The 19,982-nt window shown below is 39.4% G+C and overlaps 1 protein-coding gene across 6 annotated transcripts in view; it reads left to right on the forward strand.

Annotated features, from left to right (window-relative positions):
• Positions 1–19,982, forward strand: part of PLCB4 (phospholipase C beta 4) — a 444,937-nt gene that overhangs the window by 291,633 nt on the left and 133,322 nt on the right. For all 6 annotated transcript variants that reach the window (XM_056121270.1, XM_056121275.1, XM_056121273.1 and 3 more), the window contains exons 4-6: positions 12,511–12,591; positions 13,653–13,712; positions 15,309–15,452. In XM_056121270.1, coding sequence (XP_055977245.1) covers positions 12,511–12,591; positions 13,653–13,712; positions 15,309–15,452 — 285 coding nt within the window. The remainder of the gene's footprint in view (positions 1–12,510; positions 12,592–13,652; positions 13,713–15,308; positions 15,453–19,982) is intronic.

Genomic DNA, 19,982 nt, shown 5'->3' on the forward strand with positions numbered 1-19,982 from the left:
ATTTGTTGTTTAACACCTTATGTTGGGTTATGTTCATCTAACACATTGGCATCATTATGAAAAAAAATATTTCAGACACTATTATATAGTCTCAAATTTTTAATTGTAATGGATTTGAATGAGGTAGTGTTTGTGAAATACTGCACATTCCCTATTAAAATGGTGCCATTTTCGCATACCTATTTTCTTTTTCTTTAATTTTATTTATTTTTTTTATTAAATTACCATGAGATAGACCATTACAACGCATTCATGATTGGGTTTCAGTCATACAATATTCCAACACCCATCTTTTCCGCAGGGTAGATGTCCCTCCACCAATATTCCCAGTTTCCCTCCCACCCCTCTACCATCACCACCCCCTACCTAATTCTATGACAGGCACTTTCTCTCTCTCTCTCTCTCTCTCTCTCTCTCTCTCTCTCTCTCTCTCTCTCTCTCTCGCTCTCCTTTTTCACATGATGGATTGAAATACATGTGCTAAGAGATCTTTGTGTTTGTTCAGGATGCTCAGTATTTTTATTGTGAAGGTACAGCTGGAGTAGCTAGCTTTTTGTAACTGGATGGCAGCTTTGGGGTGTGGACATGACTGCTGGGGCTTCCGGAAGTACTGGGAGGTAGGGGGGAGGTAGCCCATCTCAACACTGATAAAGTCTGGAGATTTCAGTCACAAAACTTGCATATCCAGATTTTCAGCAGATTAATATCTCGGTGAGGTGGTGGACCAAGATGATGGACCCCATGGCTAGGGTCATGTCAGCGATTTGGATTGTGGGAGTAAGTAGCTGCCGGGGACTGTTTGGGTGGGCAGTGGGCTGACCTATCCCCCTCTCATTTACCCTGGTCTGTTCAGCCTTATATAGTCTGAGATCATCTGTGGCTTTTGATCTCTTTTTGATCTCTTGAGATCTCTGAAGCAAGGCCAATAAATGAGCTTGTATGGCTGAGCCAGAAGTGTTTTGTGGGCGTGGCTCCCACATACCTAACTTTTGGCAGTTTAATTTCTTGCAATATTGGTTCTGAGTTGTTGGTGTCAGCCAGAGACACAGCACGATTTGGGTGGTATCAGGAAGCCTGAAGACTCCATCAGGCTGCTGATGTACTCACCTTGCAGGTACAGGTTGACCTGCTGGTGAAACGTGGTACCTTCCCTCCTGGGCTCTAGTGTTGATGGCAGCAACAGCCACAGCAGGGACCAGGACCAGGGCCAGGGCGGCTCTCGGCAAGCTGTGCACTCTCGGCAGGCTGCAGCCACCAGTCCTGCAGAGCCTGACTAGGGGACACACGCCCCCCACCCCTGGGTCTTTAGACAGGTACTCAGGTGCTCAGGGAGATTTTTCTCCATAATAGCTGCAGTAGGCACAGGCTGGTCCCAGGATAAAAAGGTGGTGGGGCCACCCTGCAGGCCAATCAGCAGAGGCTCCATGATGGGAACTTAGGGCACCCCCTCACCTTGGTGACCTGCCTCCTCAGTAGTACCAAGTTGGACCCAAAGTGCCCTCTTCAGACACGATAAGACTCTGCTGCCACCCATGGCACTCAGAGCTGTGGTAGCTCCTCCCACTGGCTTCCATGCCACCACCATCGTCACAAGGCCCTAGGCTGGTGCTCTGTGGTGGGTGACATTTTGTTTAATGATGCTCTCCTTGAGACGTAAAATCCAAAGGACACCCACATTTACTCACACAGAAATTTTATGACCACATGGGCTGTTGAGAGAGCTGAGAGCTGCTGTCCCTCTGCCAGCTCTTGTGCTTGCTGCTGTGCCGCTGCCATCGAACCAGAAATCTTTCATACACTATTTTCTACATTCCACTTATCGTAGGTCTTTACTCTTTCTCACTAACCATAGTTATCTGTAACTAGTTTTAGTATCCAGTGAAGTGGTTTTAAATCTTCCAGTGTAAAAATGGGGGGGGGGGGGGGAAATGAAGTCTCACAAGACTACATGGCACCACGATGCAGGTTCTCAAGCAGATCCTTGGCAAAAAATTGGCATTAGAATCTGGGAATGATAAGTTAGAAAGCTTGGGCTGCAAAAAGACCTCCCAATGCTTCTTGTTCTCAGAATGCACTGGGCTCATGATAGAACAGGATGGCCCTCACATAGTCACCTATGCTCACTGCATCACTGTTCACAGCAGCCGAAATCTGGAAGCAACACAAGTGCTCGAGAACAAATGACTAGATTAAGAAGATATGGTACGTGTACACGATGGAATACTACATAGCTATTAGAAAAGAGAAAGTCATGAGATTATCAGATACATGGATGGATCTGGAGAATATCATGCTGAGTGAAGTTAGTCAGAGAAAGAGGGACAGACAGACACAGAACGATCTCATTCATTTGTGAGATAAAGTGTAGGAGAGTTGCATACAAAGACAATAGAAAAAAGGTTAAGAGAACTGGGCTTTCTGATCTGTAGTCAGATGCCTCTCAGTATCTGTACTGCAAACCATAATGCCCCAAAGTAGAGAGAGTGTGAGGAAAATTGTCTTCCACAGAGGCAGGGGGAGGGCTAGGATGGCACAGATAATGGGAACATCGGCACTGGTGGAGGGATGCGTGTTTGATCATTGTATGACTGAAACTCAAACATGAAAGCTTTGTAACAGTCTCTCACAGTGATTCAATAAAAAATTAAATTAAATTAATTTTTTAAAAAAAGAGAGAGAGAGAACTGGACCTTTGTGGGAACTTGCCACTCTGAGGAAAGAGGAGTTAGGGCAGGGAAAGAACCTACAATAATGGTAGAGGAAAGTGGTCAGTTTGGATGAGAACTGGATGCTTAAAGGAGATGAAGTGGTGTGCATAATACATTTTCAGTAATAATATTGTAAACCACAGTGCCTTAAAAGGAAAGGGGGTAATGGGAAGTGTATTGATTTCCTAGTTCAAAATAAGTATCCTAGCTGAAAATAGGATTTGACTATCTAGACTCCAGAGTGGAAAGGTTTAACCATCAATGTTAGCTTGGACAATGATGGTAATTAAGAGGACAGGAGAGAACTGGTAAGAAATAACCAATCACCATGAAAACAGAAGTGGCTGTTATTTACGAGTTCCACCCAAATACTCTCTGCTTCATGAGTCAGAGTAGTTAGCCTGTTCAGTTCTTTGACATTCTTTATAAGAAGAAATCGGATTATGTTTATTTAGCCAAATTACTTTTAAATTTTACATAAAGGGATTGGAGGTGGTAGGCGGGAGATGCCAGAAATCCAACCCCGGGGCCTCTCATTTGCAAGTCCTTTACTGCCGCACTACACCCCCAGCCCCCAAAGAGAAGCTATATTTTTTATTAGTGAGACACCATGAGGTACAGTTGTAGACTTACAAATTTTGTGCTTGGGTTTCAATTATACAATGATCAAATACCCATCCCTCCACCAGTGCCCATTTCCTACCACCATGGATCCCAGTATCCCTCCCACTCCCCACCCTCCCACCCCACCCTGCCTCTGTGACAGGGCATTCCCCTCTGTTCTCTCTCTCTCAAGAGAAGCTATTTTAATGTTAGTTTTTGAGATAGTAAAGTTAAATTTTTGAGAGATATGATCCGATGTTAAAAACGTTGAAGTTGTGTATTTTAGGAGGGGAAAGACACTAAAAATAATGTTGACATGCAAGGATTTTAAATATATCCTAACTTTGATGAGACGGGGGTGGCAGAAGGCCTAGTGTCACAAGCCAGCAGAGCAGAGTTCCTTGAACCGATTTCTAAACTTCTGTCCCTCTGACTCTTATCCTTGAGGAACAATGCCTAATGGCAGTGATTCTAGCTAAAGCAATTCTCTTTATCTCTCAAACAGAATGACCCCCCCGACCCCCCCTGTAACCTTCAGCTTGTCTCCATAGTTTCACAAAAGGAGTATTTGTTCCTTTTATCCCATCTCTCTCGAGAATCCAAGGAGAGAATGGGATTGGACTGGAAGAGCTAACTTTTTTTCACGTCTAAATTATTGCAGTGATTATTTATTTTTCCTTTTGCTTTTGATATCACCGTGTAGCTATTTATATTTAGATATCACAAATTACAATAATGTTTATACTAATCTTTTGGGAATGCAGTGTCACTGAAGCACACCCACCAACATCACTTAGTGATGGAAGGTGCCGGCATTCTTCCATCATTAAGCCATTAAGTGTTCTTTCTTATCTCTCCACCTCTCTTAGCATAGTCAGTTCTATCAGTGTCTCAGTGCCTGTTCCCAATGGCTGTTTTTTAATTCTCTTTTTATGTGCCTTTATTCTCTACCTATGAGTGAAAGGTCATCTGTTATTTAGCCTTCTCCTTATGATTCCCTTCACTCAGCATGATTCCCTCTATGTCCATCCAAGTTGCAGCAAACTGGGAAATTTCATCTCTCTTAAAAACCTGAGTCATCAGCTATTGTGTATATATACTACAAGTTCTATATCTACTCACCTGTTGTTGGACACTTTGGTTGTTTCCAGATATTGGCTATTATAAGTAATGCTACAGTGAACATAGGTGTGCAAAGACCTTTTTTGGATTGTCTTTGTTTTGATTTTTGGGTCACATTCAGCAATGCTCAGGGTTACTCTTGGCTCTGCACTCAGGAACTACTCCTGGGGGTGCTCAGGAGACCATATGGGATGCTGGGAATCAAATCCCAGTTGGCCACATGCAAAGCAAATGCCTACTCGCTGTAGTACTGTTCCAGCCCCGGATTAATGTCTTTGAATTATTAGGGTAGATGCCTAGGAATGGAATCACTGAATTAAATGAGGGTTCTACTCACTTTCTGAGAATTCTCCATACTGTTTTTCATATAGACTAAACCAGGCAACTGTGCACAACAGTTGAGAAAGTTTCCTTTTTCACCACATCCCTGCCATTGCTGGTGATTTCCAGACATTTTGAAGTGAACCATTCTCACTGCTTTGCAATATAATAGCTCATTGTTGTTTTGATTTGCATTTCCCCTGTAATAAGTGATGATTAACACTTTTTTCTTATGCCCGTTGGCCATCTGTATGTCATCTTTGGGGAAACAGATGTTTCATCTCCTGTTCATCGCTTCTTCACCCAATTTTGATGGGGTTCTTTGTTTTAAGCTTTGTGGGTGCTTTTTAAATCTTGTATATTGCCCCTTGTCAGAAGTGTAATGAGGAAATATTTCCTCCCTCTCAGTATGGTGTCTTTTTATTTTAGTTGTCATTACTTGATGCAGTTCCTTGTGTTTATTTTTTTTCTTTTACTTTCTTAATATATACAGTCAAATCCCTGAAGATCTCTCTGAAGTCAGTATCGTGGATAGTTTTTCTCAACGTATTTTATGGATTTGTGTCTATTAGTCAAGTCTTTCATCCTTTTTGCGTTAACTTCGGTATCTGGTGTCAGATAAATGTCTAAATTCATGTTTTTTCATGTCTCTAACCTCTTTCCCCAGCACCATTTGTTGAAGAGGCTTTCCTTGCTCCATTTTTTGAACTCAGTTCCTTTGTTATAGGTCAACTGAATATCCATCGTAGGGTTTTATCTTTAGACTCTTAATTGCATTCCACTGGTCCAAGAATCTACAGTTATTCTAGTGCCAAAAAGTTTTATCATTTTCTGATAGTGTCATTTAAAGTCAGATATAGCAGCCCCACCTCACATCTTCTTTTAATTCAAAAATCACATTGGCTATTCAGAGAATTTCATTATTTTATATCAATCTTAGCATTATATGGGAGTTTTGGGGGGGACTGCGTTCAGTCTGTGTAGTTTTTTGGATAGTCTCACCATTTTAACACCATTTAATTAATCTAGCCCATGATCAAGGAAAATGTTTCCATTTGCAACAGTCTTTATCTCCTTCTTTTAACAGTGCCATATAGTTTTCTCTGTATGCCTTTTACCTCCAGGGAATCCCTGTTAGATGTGGAACACTGTTTTAATGCTACTATAAAGAATTCACTTTCAAAATAGACAAAGAAATCTTGACAAAGAGAAAAAAGTAAGGCAGGAGAGAAAAATAAGTTAGAATAAAAGACAGCTTTCATAAGTGTTTTTCTAAAGCTGCACAGAGATAAAAGGGGTTAGCAATTTGTTTCTGAGTGATCTAGTGAAAAATTAAAAAAAATTTATCAGTGTCCAGGTGCTGAATATTTATAGCTGTTACAAAATTTAAAAATGAATCAGTTTTTAGCGGCTGGAGAGGTAGTATAGTGGGTAGGGCGCTTGCCTTGCATGTGGTTCCATCCCTGGTGCATGCCCTGTATGGTCTCCTGAGCCCACCAGGGGTAATTTCTGAGCTTAAAGACAGGAATAATCCCAAAACATCATCAGGTCATGTATTTATTTGAATAGAAATTCTCCCGTTTAACCTTAAAGAAGCCTAAACTGATGCGAAAGGCAAGGTTTTCCAAAAAATTTCCCAATAAGTTGGTAGACTGTAGGGGCAGAATTTTAAATCTGTATTCAAAATGCCTGTCAGAATTAGTGAGAAAATGATAAGGGGGCGTGGCAGTCAGCTGAGAGGAAGTGAACCACAAGAGCTGAGGCATCTTTCCACCTCTCACTGATACACACAAATTCCTGACTCTGCTGAGTGAAGGCACAACCTTCTCCCCAGCCCAAACAATAGGTTCAGTTTTACATGGATAATTAATGGCCAAAACTTTGACTGGGGCTTTGTGACCAGACTGAGGCAAAAATATCCTTACACTCAACGTGAGAAAAAACGTCCTCTCAGTGTTGGACACATTAGGGAGATCCTCAGAGAAAGCCGGGCTCTTTCTCCATTGCCAATCTGTTTGCTTCACAGGGGAGGAAAAGTAAATAGTGACAGAACTTCCAGGGAGCTCAGGATGTCACTTTTATGACAGGTAAAATTAGTCACTGTCATCACTGTCATTCTTTGGAGCTGATATCAGTAAATGCAGGGAAAGTGTCTATTCACAAGATTCAACATAGATTTGTGATTAAAAACTCTCAAAAATGGGGATAGAACAAACCTTCCACATTGTGGTAACACTCATATATTACAAACCCACAGCTAATATAATACGCGATGTCATAAACAAACCTTTCACCTAAGATCAGACATAAGGTAAGGATTTCTGCCCCTACCGCTATTCTTCAACATGTTTTGGTAAGACCTCACCATAACAACTAGGCAAGAAAGAGAAAGTATTCAAATAAAGTCAAACTATCACTATTGATAGATGCCGTAATGTACATTTTGAAAAGAAATAAAGAATCTACAATAAAATTCTAGAACCAATATACCAACATAGTAAATTGGCAGGCTCCAAAATCAATACACAGAAATATGTGGCATTTTTATATGCAGACAGTGAGAGAGAAGAAAAAGAAAATTTTTAATCCCATTTACAATTGTTTTTCCCCACATCAGGTATCTGAAAATCAATTTAACAAAGGCACACTCAACCTTTAAAATGAATCTGGGACAGGAGAGATAGCACAGCAGACAGGGCACTTGCTTTGCAGTGGAGGATCTGGGTTTGATCCCCAAGTACCATCAGGGGTGATCCCTCAGCACAGAGCCAGAAGTAAGCCCTGAGCAAAGCTGGAGATGGTCCTAAAACCAAAATAAAACAATAAAAATGCATCTGCATAAATTAGGAGAAGTTACCTCACTCTCCAGGCAGACAGTGTATATGTGGTGCCTTTGTGTTCATTTGTCAGTTCATGGCAACCCACCAAAAATTGACTGATGGTTTCTGGGCCTGGTGCACCCTTCTCAATTTGAGTTCCTTCTTGTTTGCTTGGTTTATGTATTGATCTACTGCAGAATAATTCATTTGAATTTTTTTCCATGTTTAGTGTGTAACTTTAGTGTGTAAATTTAGTTTTAGAGTGCCATTGCTTTGCACCCTAACATGTTTAAAATAAAGACGTTAGAAAAATTGTTTCAAAAACTCTGTCTTCATACGGGTTATACCCTGGTGTCAGAGATAGGCAATGAATCAGTAAACAGATTATGCGATTGTAAGCTGTGATTAGTGTAAGCAGATGAATAATCAGGATAGACAATAAAATAAGAGACTTATTGATACATGGAAAACCCTTTCAGAAAAGTGGGTAATTATGATAAAACCTTTAAGATTTAAAAAAGACATCTCTACTACAGTCAGTAGGAAGGGACTTTTGGTGGTAGGGTAGGAGAAATTGCCAAATGCAATGCCTTAGAGGCTAGAACGAGCTTGACAAATTCAAGAAAAATAATCGTTGTGTGGTTGTAGTGAGTACGAGGGAAAAAGGAACAGAAAGTGGCTAGAGATATAATCTGAAGAATCTTGTTGATTTAGTACCTTTCAGGTCGTGGTGAGAGGTTGGAATTTTATTCTAACTATAATGGGAATCCATCAAGTGGGTTTAATGAACTAAAAGTTTAAAGAGTCAAGCCGGCTGCTGTGAGAAGGAAGTAGAAATAGGAAGAGTAATTCGTTCATTGATGAGATGATGATGGTTTGGAAAAAGGTGGTGGTGATGGTGGTGTTAATGGTGATGGTACAAGGTGGATATTATAAAAAAATTTGCCAATAGAAGTGAAGGGAATGGATGATGGAAAAAGTCAAGGTCAGTCATTTTAATAAGTGGATAGATACTAGTGACATTTATTGAACCATGAACATCTAATGATAGAGAGGCATGGGAAGGAGGAAAGGAAGAACTAACTCAGTTATGGACACGACAGTTTGAGACATTGGAAAGAAATAAATATCTAGATTTGGAGCTCTGGGGCTAGAGCAATAGCACAGTGATAGAGTGTTTGCCTTGTACACAACCGACCCGGGTTCAATTCCCAACATCCCATATGGTCCCCTGAGCAACGCCAGGAGTAATTTCTGAGTGCAGAGCCAGGAATAACCCCTGTGCATCGCCAGGTGTGACCCAAAGAGCAATAAATAGAAAAAATTAAAAAATAGATTTGGAGCTCAGAGGGAACTAGGCTGCTACTGTAAACTTGGAATTTATCAGCAAATAGATAGGCTTGTTTGAGGAACATAGTAGAAATGAGAATTCTCAGAAACAAGTTTTAGAGAATATGTAGAATTTGAATGTAAAATAAAAAGAGATTAAAATGATGAATACAGCCAGAATTACAAGGTTTCAATGACAAGGGGATAGAAATAGGTCAAAGGAATCTACGCTCTGCTTTCAGCAGCATAAAAGTCATGGTGAACTTCACCATTAACATTTTAAAGACACACACAAAAGTAATTTGGGACTTGAACATAGTATGGTGAATGATATGCTTGCCTTGCATGCAGCCAGTCATAGTTCAATCCCTGACACAAAATCCAAGCACAAAACAAAGAAAATTCTTAAAATTTCAGAAGGTGATATGAACACAAAGCAGATAGAAGTGGTTAAAGTTGGTATGGGAGAGGCATGATGGAGACAGTGACAATATAGATAAATTTTTCAAGATGTTATGCTCTGAAGGAGATTGGGGATGTTGAAGAATAAAATGAAAACAAGTAAAAGATAATTGTGTGCCGATAGGAATGGTAGAATAGAAGGTAAATAAAACTAGCATGTGGTGCTGATAAACAGAGGACTGGAGTTCTTACATGAGATTCTGATATAAAATAAGATTAAATCTGTAGCAGAAGTGAGAGCATTGACCTTTGCTGGAAGGAAGTATGTTTTGTTAACAGGGAAGAAGGCATCAAGTTCTCTTCTAAGGGACTCCCATTACTCTGTAGGCATAGTTTTATGTTTGTCTTTTTGCTGTTGTTAAGCACAGTAATTACCTGTATGGGCAAATAAAGGAAACTTAAGAACAACCATGAAATAACCCTTTCAAAGAGTAGGGATCTTTTTAGGACAAATTATAAATTTGAAATGCATTAACAGGTCATCTTAAGACTTGAAATGTCTGAATCTGGAGCAATAGTACAGCCAGGAGTGTGTTTGCCTTGCATATTACCACCGTGGGTTCGATCCTCAGTATCCCATGTGGTCCCTGAGCACCACCAGGAATAATTCCTGAGTTCAGAGCCAGGAGTAACCCCTGAGCATCACTGGGTGTAACAAAAAAAAACCCAAAAATAAATAAATAAAATAGATTTGGAATGTCTAATATTAAATTTAAAGTAAATCCAGGGAGTCTGGTTTTGTCATTTTCTACATCAAATTTCATAAGAAATGGATAGATTGAATTTAGGGGATTTTTGCCAAGGAAACAACATGAGATATGTGGGCTGAAGGAATTTTTAGAGCATTAATTTTAATATAGGACCACAGAAGTAAGCTAGATAAAGATGGTGGTGACAGAACAAGTCCTGTTCATTAACTACTAATCTCTCACTTGCCGCCAGACTTGTCCCTTTACTACCATCTTTATTAGTTTATTTGTGTGTTTTGGAGCTTTGGAGCCATATCCAGCAATGCTTGGAGCATAGGGCTGGCTCTGTGCCCAGGGATCACTCCAAGGAACCATATGTGGTATCAGGGATCAAACCCAAATTGGCCAGCACCTTATCTTCTGCACTATATTTTTAACGCCCAAGGCACCAAATTTTTCTAAAAAATTGAACCATGTATGTTTTGTGGGTCAAAAAAAAGCTCATATTGTAAATTGATAATGATTTGTTACCACAAACAAAAACGTGAATCATAAAGTGTTGGTGCTAATTACCATTTGCTGAATTGTGACTTGCGCTAAGTACATGATATCTGCTTTTTCACTTTGTTTCCGTAAGCTTGTGGTTAGTGTGTATATTTTTGCTTATTAGATAAAGCTTCTTAAATTTAGCGTCTTTAGGAGAAGTTAAGTACAGGACATAAATGAATTTGTATTCCCAAGGCAAAAGATGTTATGCTGTTCATTACTGCGTCTATATTTCTTAGCCCCTGCATGGGATGGAGTTGAATTATATATGTTATTTTCCTTTTAACAGAACCCACCCAAACAAATGTTAAGACAGTTTATGTTCAGGGTTGGGGTTTCTAATTGGATACACTTTATAGTGTTACATTACACTTCTAGTGTCTTAATATTAAATTTACCTTGATGAAAGTGGCTGAGTTTGCAGTTCAGTGAAATTCCCAGGTGATATTGATGCTACTACACCTGGGACTATATTTTCGTAGATCAAAATGTCTTTTGTGCCCTAGAAAGATAACCAAATGATGCTGAATATAAAAGACAAAGTCTCATATATTTTCTGAGTAAAACCTCCAAATGCTGAATGTATAGGTTGGGACTGAGATTTTTTTCCACTTGTGAGCTCTTTTTTCTCATCTGATAAAATTTTATTTAACCCCAGATATAAAGGTAATGGGCTAGAGTGATAGCACAGTGGTAGGACACTTGCCTTGCGTGTGGCCAGCCTAGCCGAGCTGGGTTTTATTCCTCTGCCCCTCTCGGAGAGCCCAGCAAGCTAAGGAGAGTATCTCACCCGCACGGCAAAGCCTGGCAAGCTCCCCATGAGGTATTCAATATGCCAAACACAGTAACAAGTCTCACAATGTTACTGGCCCACTCGAGCAAATCAATGAACAACAGGACAGTGACAATGACAGTGATAAAGGTAATGAAAATAACAATATATTGCTAACAAATCTTAAAGAAATTTATTTTAAAACAAATGTTAAAGTTACATTAGCTCATGTGGGTCATTGTCCAGCTCAAGGAACAAGTGTAGATAAAACAAAAACTATAATTTAAAGAGTATCTTCTGATTTTTGACATGTTAGGTAAGATCAGTGATTCCTTGTATATGGTGGTAGTAGACCAGATGGCTGAAAGCTGGAAATCCTTTTTGAGTATTCTTTTTCTGGAATCTTAGAAAAAGATTCATCTCTACGTCCTTCAGTGTGTCACTGTGTTTTGTTCTTAAAGAATCTTTAGAGAAGATGCTATCTAAAATTGGTAAGATTTCAGTATAAAAATTAATGCAAAAAGTTTTTTTTTATTGAATCTCCATGAGCTACATTTACAAAGCTTTCATGTTTGAATTTCAGTCGTACAATGATCTAACACCCATCCCTCCACCAGTGTACATTATCCACCACCAATGTCCCCAGTATCCTCCTCCTGCTTCCACTGTCCCACATCCACCTCTCCCCCTGCCTCTGTGGCAGACAGTTTCTCTCTTTCTCTCTCTACTTATGGGCATTACTGTTTGCACTACAGACTATGATAGGCCATCATGTTTGGTCCCTAATCTACATCTGCTATCCTAAGTGATCCCTCCAACATCACTGACTTAGTGGTCCCTTCTCTATCCCAGCTGCCTTCTCCCTTCTCCCTACTTCTCCCTTCTCCCTCATAAGGCAGGCTTCCAACCGTGGAGCAATCTTCCTGACCCTTATCTCTACTGTCCTTGGGTGTTAGTCTCATATATGATATATTGTATTCCACACAAAAACTTTTAAAATGAATTATTCTATAATATAAAAAATGGGAAATAAGTTCAGTAAGCATAATTGTGATTTTCATTTTTCTCTTGTTTAAAGGCTGAAATCTTGCTTTTTTATTGATATGAGTCATGCAGATAAACATATTTCTTTTTAACAGGAATCCTTTGTGTTTGAACCAAACTGTCTCTTCAAAGTGGACGAATTTGGCTTTTTTCTGACCTGGAGAAGTGAAGGCAAGGTATGGCATAAAAGCAGCAAGTTATTTTCTACTGTCTGCTTTCAGCTATTTATTTCTCAACAAGTAGATGAAATGCTTCTTGAGGGCATGGAATCTACTCTTCCTCATTCAAGATTTTTAAAAAATGTGCTTCATGGGTCAAACATTGGGGATTGAGTGGTGGTCAAGGACATTACACTGTACCTCTTAGATTTGATTCTAGTTGCAAAGGAAAGCATCAAAGAATGAAGAAAAATGTAGACATCATTGAGTGTTGTGAGAGAGAAGGTCAAGTTGTTACACAAGCTTAAAACAGGCAGGTCTGATTTAATCTTGAGTTACAATGGATTTCTCAAGCTCAAATCTCACAAATTCATGGAGTGTATCCTCATCTTGTATCCTCAACTTGAATCATAAGCACATAAGTGGAAATTTAATGATAAGCACACTTAGTGAACTGCTGAGCTGAATTTAAGAAAAATAGAATTGAAGTTATACAAATGTTGGCATGATTTTCACCTATTGTTTCATATGCATATGTATTTTAATGGTATCATTAATATGTGTATATAAAAGTAACATATTTTTTAATTGCTTAAGTTCCAATTACATGTAGGTGTTTTTGTATATATAAGGGCTGGAGTGATAGCACAGCGGGTAGTGTGTTTGCCTTGCATGCAGCCAACCCAAGTTTGATTCCTTTGCCCCTCCTGGAGAGCACGGCAAGCTACTGGGAGTATCCCGCGCACACGGCAAAGTCTGGCAGGCTACCAGTGACGTATTCAATATGCCAAAAACAGTAACAAGTCTCACAAAGGAGATGTTACTGGTGCCCACCGAGCAAATTGATGAACAACAGGAGGACAGTGCTACAGTGACAGTGCTACAGTGTATATAAATTGAATGCAATATTAGAGTTTGTAACTTTCAGTAGACTATTGGAACTATTTTTTTTTTACTTCTTTTCCCACCTACTTTAATCAGCATTGCCTCCATCATCATAAACAGCTTCTAAGTACTTTCCCTGTGGCATAGGGTTGGTTGAATATCACACATTGCTATGTTATATTCTCTCTTTTCAGGAAGGACAAGTGCTAGAATGTTCCCTCATCAACAGTATTCGGCTGGGAACCATACCAAAGGTACCTCTGATTAGTGTTTACTCTTCTTCTGAGCATAGATTTACCTAGGATTAGAAATTGTCTTCAGGATTCCGTTTGCCTACAAGTACAAACAAATAATCAGCTAAGAATTCAGAAGATACCATTTAGAAATAACATCTTTAACTTGGGTTATTTGAATTGTTATATTTCATTATATTTGACATTTGATTAATCTTTAAAAATTAAGGACTTCCAGAGAACCAGCTTCAAGAAAACAGCTCCTTTAACTCAGGAATTAATTTGACAAACCGTGTTGTCTGTTTTTTTCCGCAAAGAGTGGGTCACTCCTGGTTTGTGGTTGATGTGGAAATTTAAATGGCTCAGGTAGTTAGTTCCTTATTTGTTCACCTGTGCATGTAGACATTAGCTCTCTCCTTGAAAGTGTGGTTTTGTCTCTGAGAGATTGAAGAAAAATGACAAAGTGAATAAATCAGGCTTGTTCACAATGATTGATTTGTTTGAATAAGAAGCTGTTACATAAGGCACTAGGAATTTAAATTACTTTTTCTAGAATATTCTAGCATGAGGTTTATTTCCGTTTCTGTAATAACCCTGCACTTGTTTTTAAGTATTCAAACAGAATTGTGTTTGTCATTGTGTTTTTTGTTTTTAAAATTAATCTCTTTTTATGTTAAACTTTCTGTGTAACTATGTTGGCATTTCCCTTTGAGCATCCAGGAAGGATCAACACGCTATTTTACTTGCTAATTAGACAAACCTGTACACTCTTCACTTAAATGAAGATGTCCTGGCTTTTTTTTTATGCCCTGGCTTTTAGAGATGGACATACTGTCTTTGTATTCAGACTACCTGAAAGGTTTAATCTCCTTTTTAGCGACCTGTGGTTAAAGGTTGTGGTAGTGTTCTTATATGTATGAATTATGAGTCTCTGAGAGAATCCTTTTTCCTTTGTTAACTCAGACAGAGGCCCCATCTGTCTTTCTATATTCCAGGTCATTCAGTGACCAAAGATTGAAAGAATGGTTGTCACATCTAGCTCTAAATTAATACTAATTTTCTTGCCAAATGAGTTCAAATAATATGTAATCTTATAGATTCTGCTTTTACTTGTTGTGTTATTCTTTATTTTAGTTTATAATTTATAATACTGTTTATTATTTATGATTTATAATAATTTATAAATACTGTGATTTAATAATTTATATAAGTTATAATAATTATTATAAATAATAATTTATAATTTATAATACTGTTCATGACAGAGTTTCATGCTTAAAGCATCCCAACATTACAGCTCCCTTGAGAATGTCTATTCCCTTCACCATTGTCTCAGGGCTATCCTCCTGCCCACTCAAATGCAAACTCCCTCTGTCTCATAGTCCGGGTAAGCACTAATCTGTAGACCAGTTGGGTTTTGTCATTTATTATTCTCTTTCTATGCTTCCTTATGTCCCATACATGAGAGAGATCCTGTACTGGTTTTAGAATATTGCTCATTCTCTGAAATTTGGATAGAAAGAATTTGCCTATTTATGTCAAGCATGATTTTCCTTTATTGGTTTCTCCGTGATCTGCAGTGTAACATATTTTCTGTATATGTCTCCCTTTACAAAGGATCCCAAAATCCTGGCTGCTCTTGAAGCTGTTGGAAAATCAGAAAATGACCTGGAAGGGCGAATAGTTTGTGTCTGCAGTGGTACAGATCTGGTGAACATAAGTTTTACATACATGGTGGCTGAAAATTCAGAAGTAACTAAGGTATCCTCAATGAAACAACTTCCTTCCTTTTTTTTGCTCTATTGTCTGTATGTGGTATCTAGTAGTTTATTTTTAATGTATAATATAATTTTAATATTTTAATCATGTGTCAATTTAATTTGAATTTTAAAATACTTGCTGGATATTAGTGTAGAAATTCAGCAAACTAAATATCTTTTTATCTTGTTACGTCTACCAGCAATTTCCAGTACCTTCTGCAATTTGTTTTAGGAAAAAGTAGCCCAGCATCTCTCAAACTTGAATATGCATAGGAGTCACCTGGGAATTGGTTAAACTGCAGGCTCTGTATCGGTAGGTCTAAGGTGAAGACAAGGTTCTCCCTATCCAGCCAACGCCTGGTTGGGATATACTCCTCATCTGACACCAGAGTGTGAGGAGCAAGGAACTAGACCAGCCCTGCCCTGTAGAAATATAAAGCAAGACACAGATACCCTTTAAATGTTTCTGGTTGTCATACTTAAAAGAAACAGGTGAAATTCATTTTAATGCTTTATTAAATCCAACACTTCCTAAATATTGTCATTTTAACATATTTTACATTCTTCTGTTTATACTTAGTCTTCAGAGTCTGATATTTCCTTTCCGTTCAGACCCAGTTACATTTCATGTTCTCAGTAGCTACTATATTTTACATTCTTCTGCCCCTACTTTATCTTAAAACTCTGATGTGACCTTTCAATGAAGACTACTTGCATTTCAGATTCTCAGTGGCTACTGGTTAACATATTAGACAGAGCAGTTCTGGATAGTTAACATATCTAATCTTCCCTCCTCAAGCACCACCAATAAATTAGTAAAAGTATAGGCTTACTCAGTGCCTCTTTTGCAGACCACAACACCCAAAAGGAGAGAGAGAACAAAAGGGAATGCCCTGCCACAGAGCTAGGATAGGATGGGGGGGATGGGTGTGAGAGGGATACTGGGATCCATGGTGGTGGAAAATGGCACTGATGGAGGGATGGGTATTTGATCGTTGTATAATCAAAACCCAAGCACAAAAATTTGTAAATCTACAACTGTACCTCATGATGTTTCACTAATAAAAATTTAAAAAAAAGTATAGGCATATGATCCAACTTTTAATACCTTTCCCAAGGCACCATTACCCTGAGAAGTAAGTCTCAAAGAGATTTTGGTTATCATAGAAGGCCTCTTAACTTAAGTCACTTTTCTGCAAGTCAGTTTCTTTTCTTTTCATTTTTTAAAAATTTTTATTAATGAAACACCATGAGATACAGTTGTAGACTTACAAATTTTTGTGCTTGGGTTTCAATTATACAATGATCAAATTAAATACCCATCCCGAGCGATAGCACAGCGGTAGGGCGTTCGCCTTACAAGTGGCCAGCATGGCCGACCTGAGTTCAATTCCTCCGCCCCTCTCTGAGAGCCCGGCAAGCTACCGAGAGTATTCGATATGCCAAACACAGTAACAACAAAATCTCCAATGGAGACGTTACTGGGCCCGCTCGAGCAAATTGACGATCAACGGGAGGGCCCTCCACCAGAAATCAGTTTATTTTCAAGGTACTTTTGCTTCTAAATTGAAACCTCTCCATCACTTCCTATATTATATATGAGAAGTTCTAAGTCTTTACTTCCATTGTAGACTTGGGTTTAAGGGCAGGCATTTCACTTTCCCATTTTAATTCTACAAGTTGAAATTTCAATCAGATTAAATGAGAAATTCCATTATTAGAAACATTAAGTTTGGGGCTAGAGAGATAGTGCAGTGGATACTCAGTGCTTGCTTTGCATGTAGCCAACCTGGATTCAGTCTCCAGTACCACATATAGTACACCAAGTCCCGCCTGGAGTGATCCCTGAGTACAAGCCGGAAGTAAGTCCTGAGCACAGACAGATCTGACCCCCAAACAAACAAAAAAACAAATATTGAATTTTTGGCTTCAGGAAATGTACTGACTGGTAAGGTCAGTTGAGGAAACTGAAGTTAGGACACTTAACCAAGACCCAAAGATAACTTGTCAGAATTGAGTTTGCAGGCTTAATGCCTATACACGCTCCTTTACTCACACAAAGTGTGGGCAAGGGGCCACAATTTAACATCTAGGACTTCCTGTTGGAGTCCTGTATGCGTGAGAGTCTTATACCCCTAGAACTGCAGATCTCTAGACCTACAGACACAGACTCTTCATTTTCAAAAAATTTCCTCCATGTGATTTATAAGTGACAGAAAGTTTGAAAAGCTCTCAGTTTTATGCCTTTAGGACCAGAAGTGGATGATACATATTCCATAAATGCTTTGCTTAAGTTCTTATGGCTTTGTTGCATTTTTGTATGGTTCTGTTACCTCACTTTAGGAGAACAGATTTTCTAGACCCTTCAAGTTCTTTAAAGCATTTCTTGAAACTGCCTGATGCAAACCATCCTGATTTCTTCTTCTTAGTGCTCACACCTGCATGCTTGCTATTGATAATGCAAAAGTAGACTTTTCTGTGCTGGAGCATTCTTGAGAATTACAGGAGATATTTGCATATAAAACTTGGAAAGTTAAGTAGTTAGAGTTTCTTGTACAATTTAAGTAGATGGCTCTGAGTCTCTCCCCAGATGTTCAGGTCTCTCCTTTCCCCTTGTCCTGTCCCTGGTACTGACCCATATATTGTACAAAGTCTCACTCCTGTATCATGTGGTCTACCAGGCCCCATCGCCATGTCTCTCTATCCTGTGTACATGTTCGTGGTCTGAAATCATGTCCCTGACCCTTTCCCAGACTGCACCCTAACAGTTCCCTGACATCTTCCCCTGGCTTTTCTGTCTCTGACCATCTTGATGTGGGTGAGATCCCTGTGCTGTGTACCTATCACTGGACCTCTCAACTGTACCCCAGTTGTCCTGTGAATTATTTCTGGCACATAGCTCTGGTGCACATGGGTGAAAGTCATGTTCTTAGTATCTGTCCCTGCCTGAGCATCTAAGTCCTGCATGAATCTGAACTGTCCTAGGCATGTGAAGGTAATGGGAGTAGACTCCGACTTCTCTGCTGCCATCTCCACCCTCACTATCCCATTATCTGTTTTGTCTACTTGTCCAGTGGATGACATTTAAAGTGAGGACAAAATTTAGCTAGCGCTCCATCCTTCCACTCCTGCTGTATCTGTGACGGTCTTTTCAATTAATCTCCGCTTGCACCATCAATTCCAGGTATTCGTGCTGGCTATTCATAAGGGAAAAGAGGGCATAAATAGTTTTGTTGTAAAAGTTTAAGTAGATGGGTCTGGGTCCCTCCTGCTTCAGGGCATATGCTTTGCATGAGGGTGGCCTGGTTTAATACCAGAGTGTTCCACTGAGTACACCTACCTCAAACACAGAGGTGACCCCAAAACATAAAGGTAAGGTAAAGGTAAAGGCCCTCCCGTTGATCGTCGATTTGCTCGAGCGGGCCCAGTAACGTCTCCATTGGAGACTTTGTTGTTACTGTGCCTGGCATATCGAATACTCTCGGTAGCTTTCCGGGCTCTCCGAGAGGGGCGGAGGAATCAAACTCGGGTCGGCCATGTTGGCCGCTTGTAAGGCGAACGCCCTACCCGCTGTGCTATCGCTCCAGCCCCCAAAACATAAGCAAAGTAAAATTTAAAAAACCATAAAGAAAAGACTTGTTCATCTAATACAAATGCAAAAATTTGCCTGAAATGTAAGAAGATGATTTTGTAGACTTATTAACAAGCATGGGGCTGGAGTGATAGCACATCGGGTAGGGCGTTTGCCTGGCATGCGGCCGACCCAGGTTTGATTTCTCCACCCCTCTCAGAGAGCCCGGCAAGCTACCGAGAGTATCTCGCCTGCACGGCAAAGCCTGGCAAGCTACTCATTATGCCAAACACAGTAACAACAAGTATCACAAAGGAGACGTTACTGGGCCCACTAGAGCAAATTGATGAACAACAGGAGGACAGTGACAGTGACAGTGACAGCTAATGAAAAATTACATGACATTTGTTAATTTTAGATCCTAGATGATGCTGACCAGCACCACCAGAACCATGGGATCTGACCAGTAGCACTTCTCTCAGACAGGTTTTGTTTCTCTGCCTCATCCTTGCCTTTTTCTCTAATCTAGTCTCAAAATGGCAGCTTCAGAAATGTCGTATAAATGTCATTCAATGTGATAGAGACACTAGCTCATTCTATAGCGGTAATCATACAGTAAAATATGTAAGTGTAGCAAATTTAAAAACATGATGTACATCTTAAATGTGCTTGTTTTTTATGTCAATTTTATTTCAAAAATAAAAATAATAATATCATTCAAATTTCATTTAGCATCACTCCACTTCTCTAAATCCTTTATGGCTTACCACGTACTACAAAATGCATTTCTCAGTCCCTTTCATCATTATGCCTTTATTCGCCTTCTTTTTATTCCTTATATTTCCTCTACCCTCCAGGACTTTGCATGTTCTCCATCATTTGCCTTCTCTTTCCCCAGTAACATGCGCTTCTCTCTCCATCACATTTCTCAGATCTCTGCTGAGGTAACATCTAAGCTGG

Source organism: Sorex fumeus, unplaced genomic scaffold (assembly GCF_029834395.1).
Source record: "Sorex fumeus unplaced genomic scaffold, SorFum_2.1 ptg000044l, whole genome shotgun sequence".
NCBI lineage: Eukaryota > Metazoa > Chordata > Mammalia > Eulipotyphla > Soricidae > Sorex > Sorex fumeus.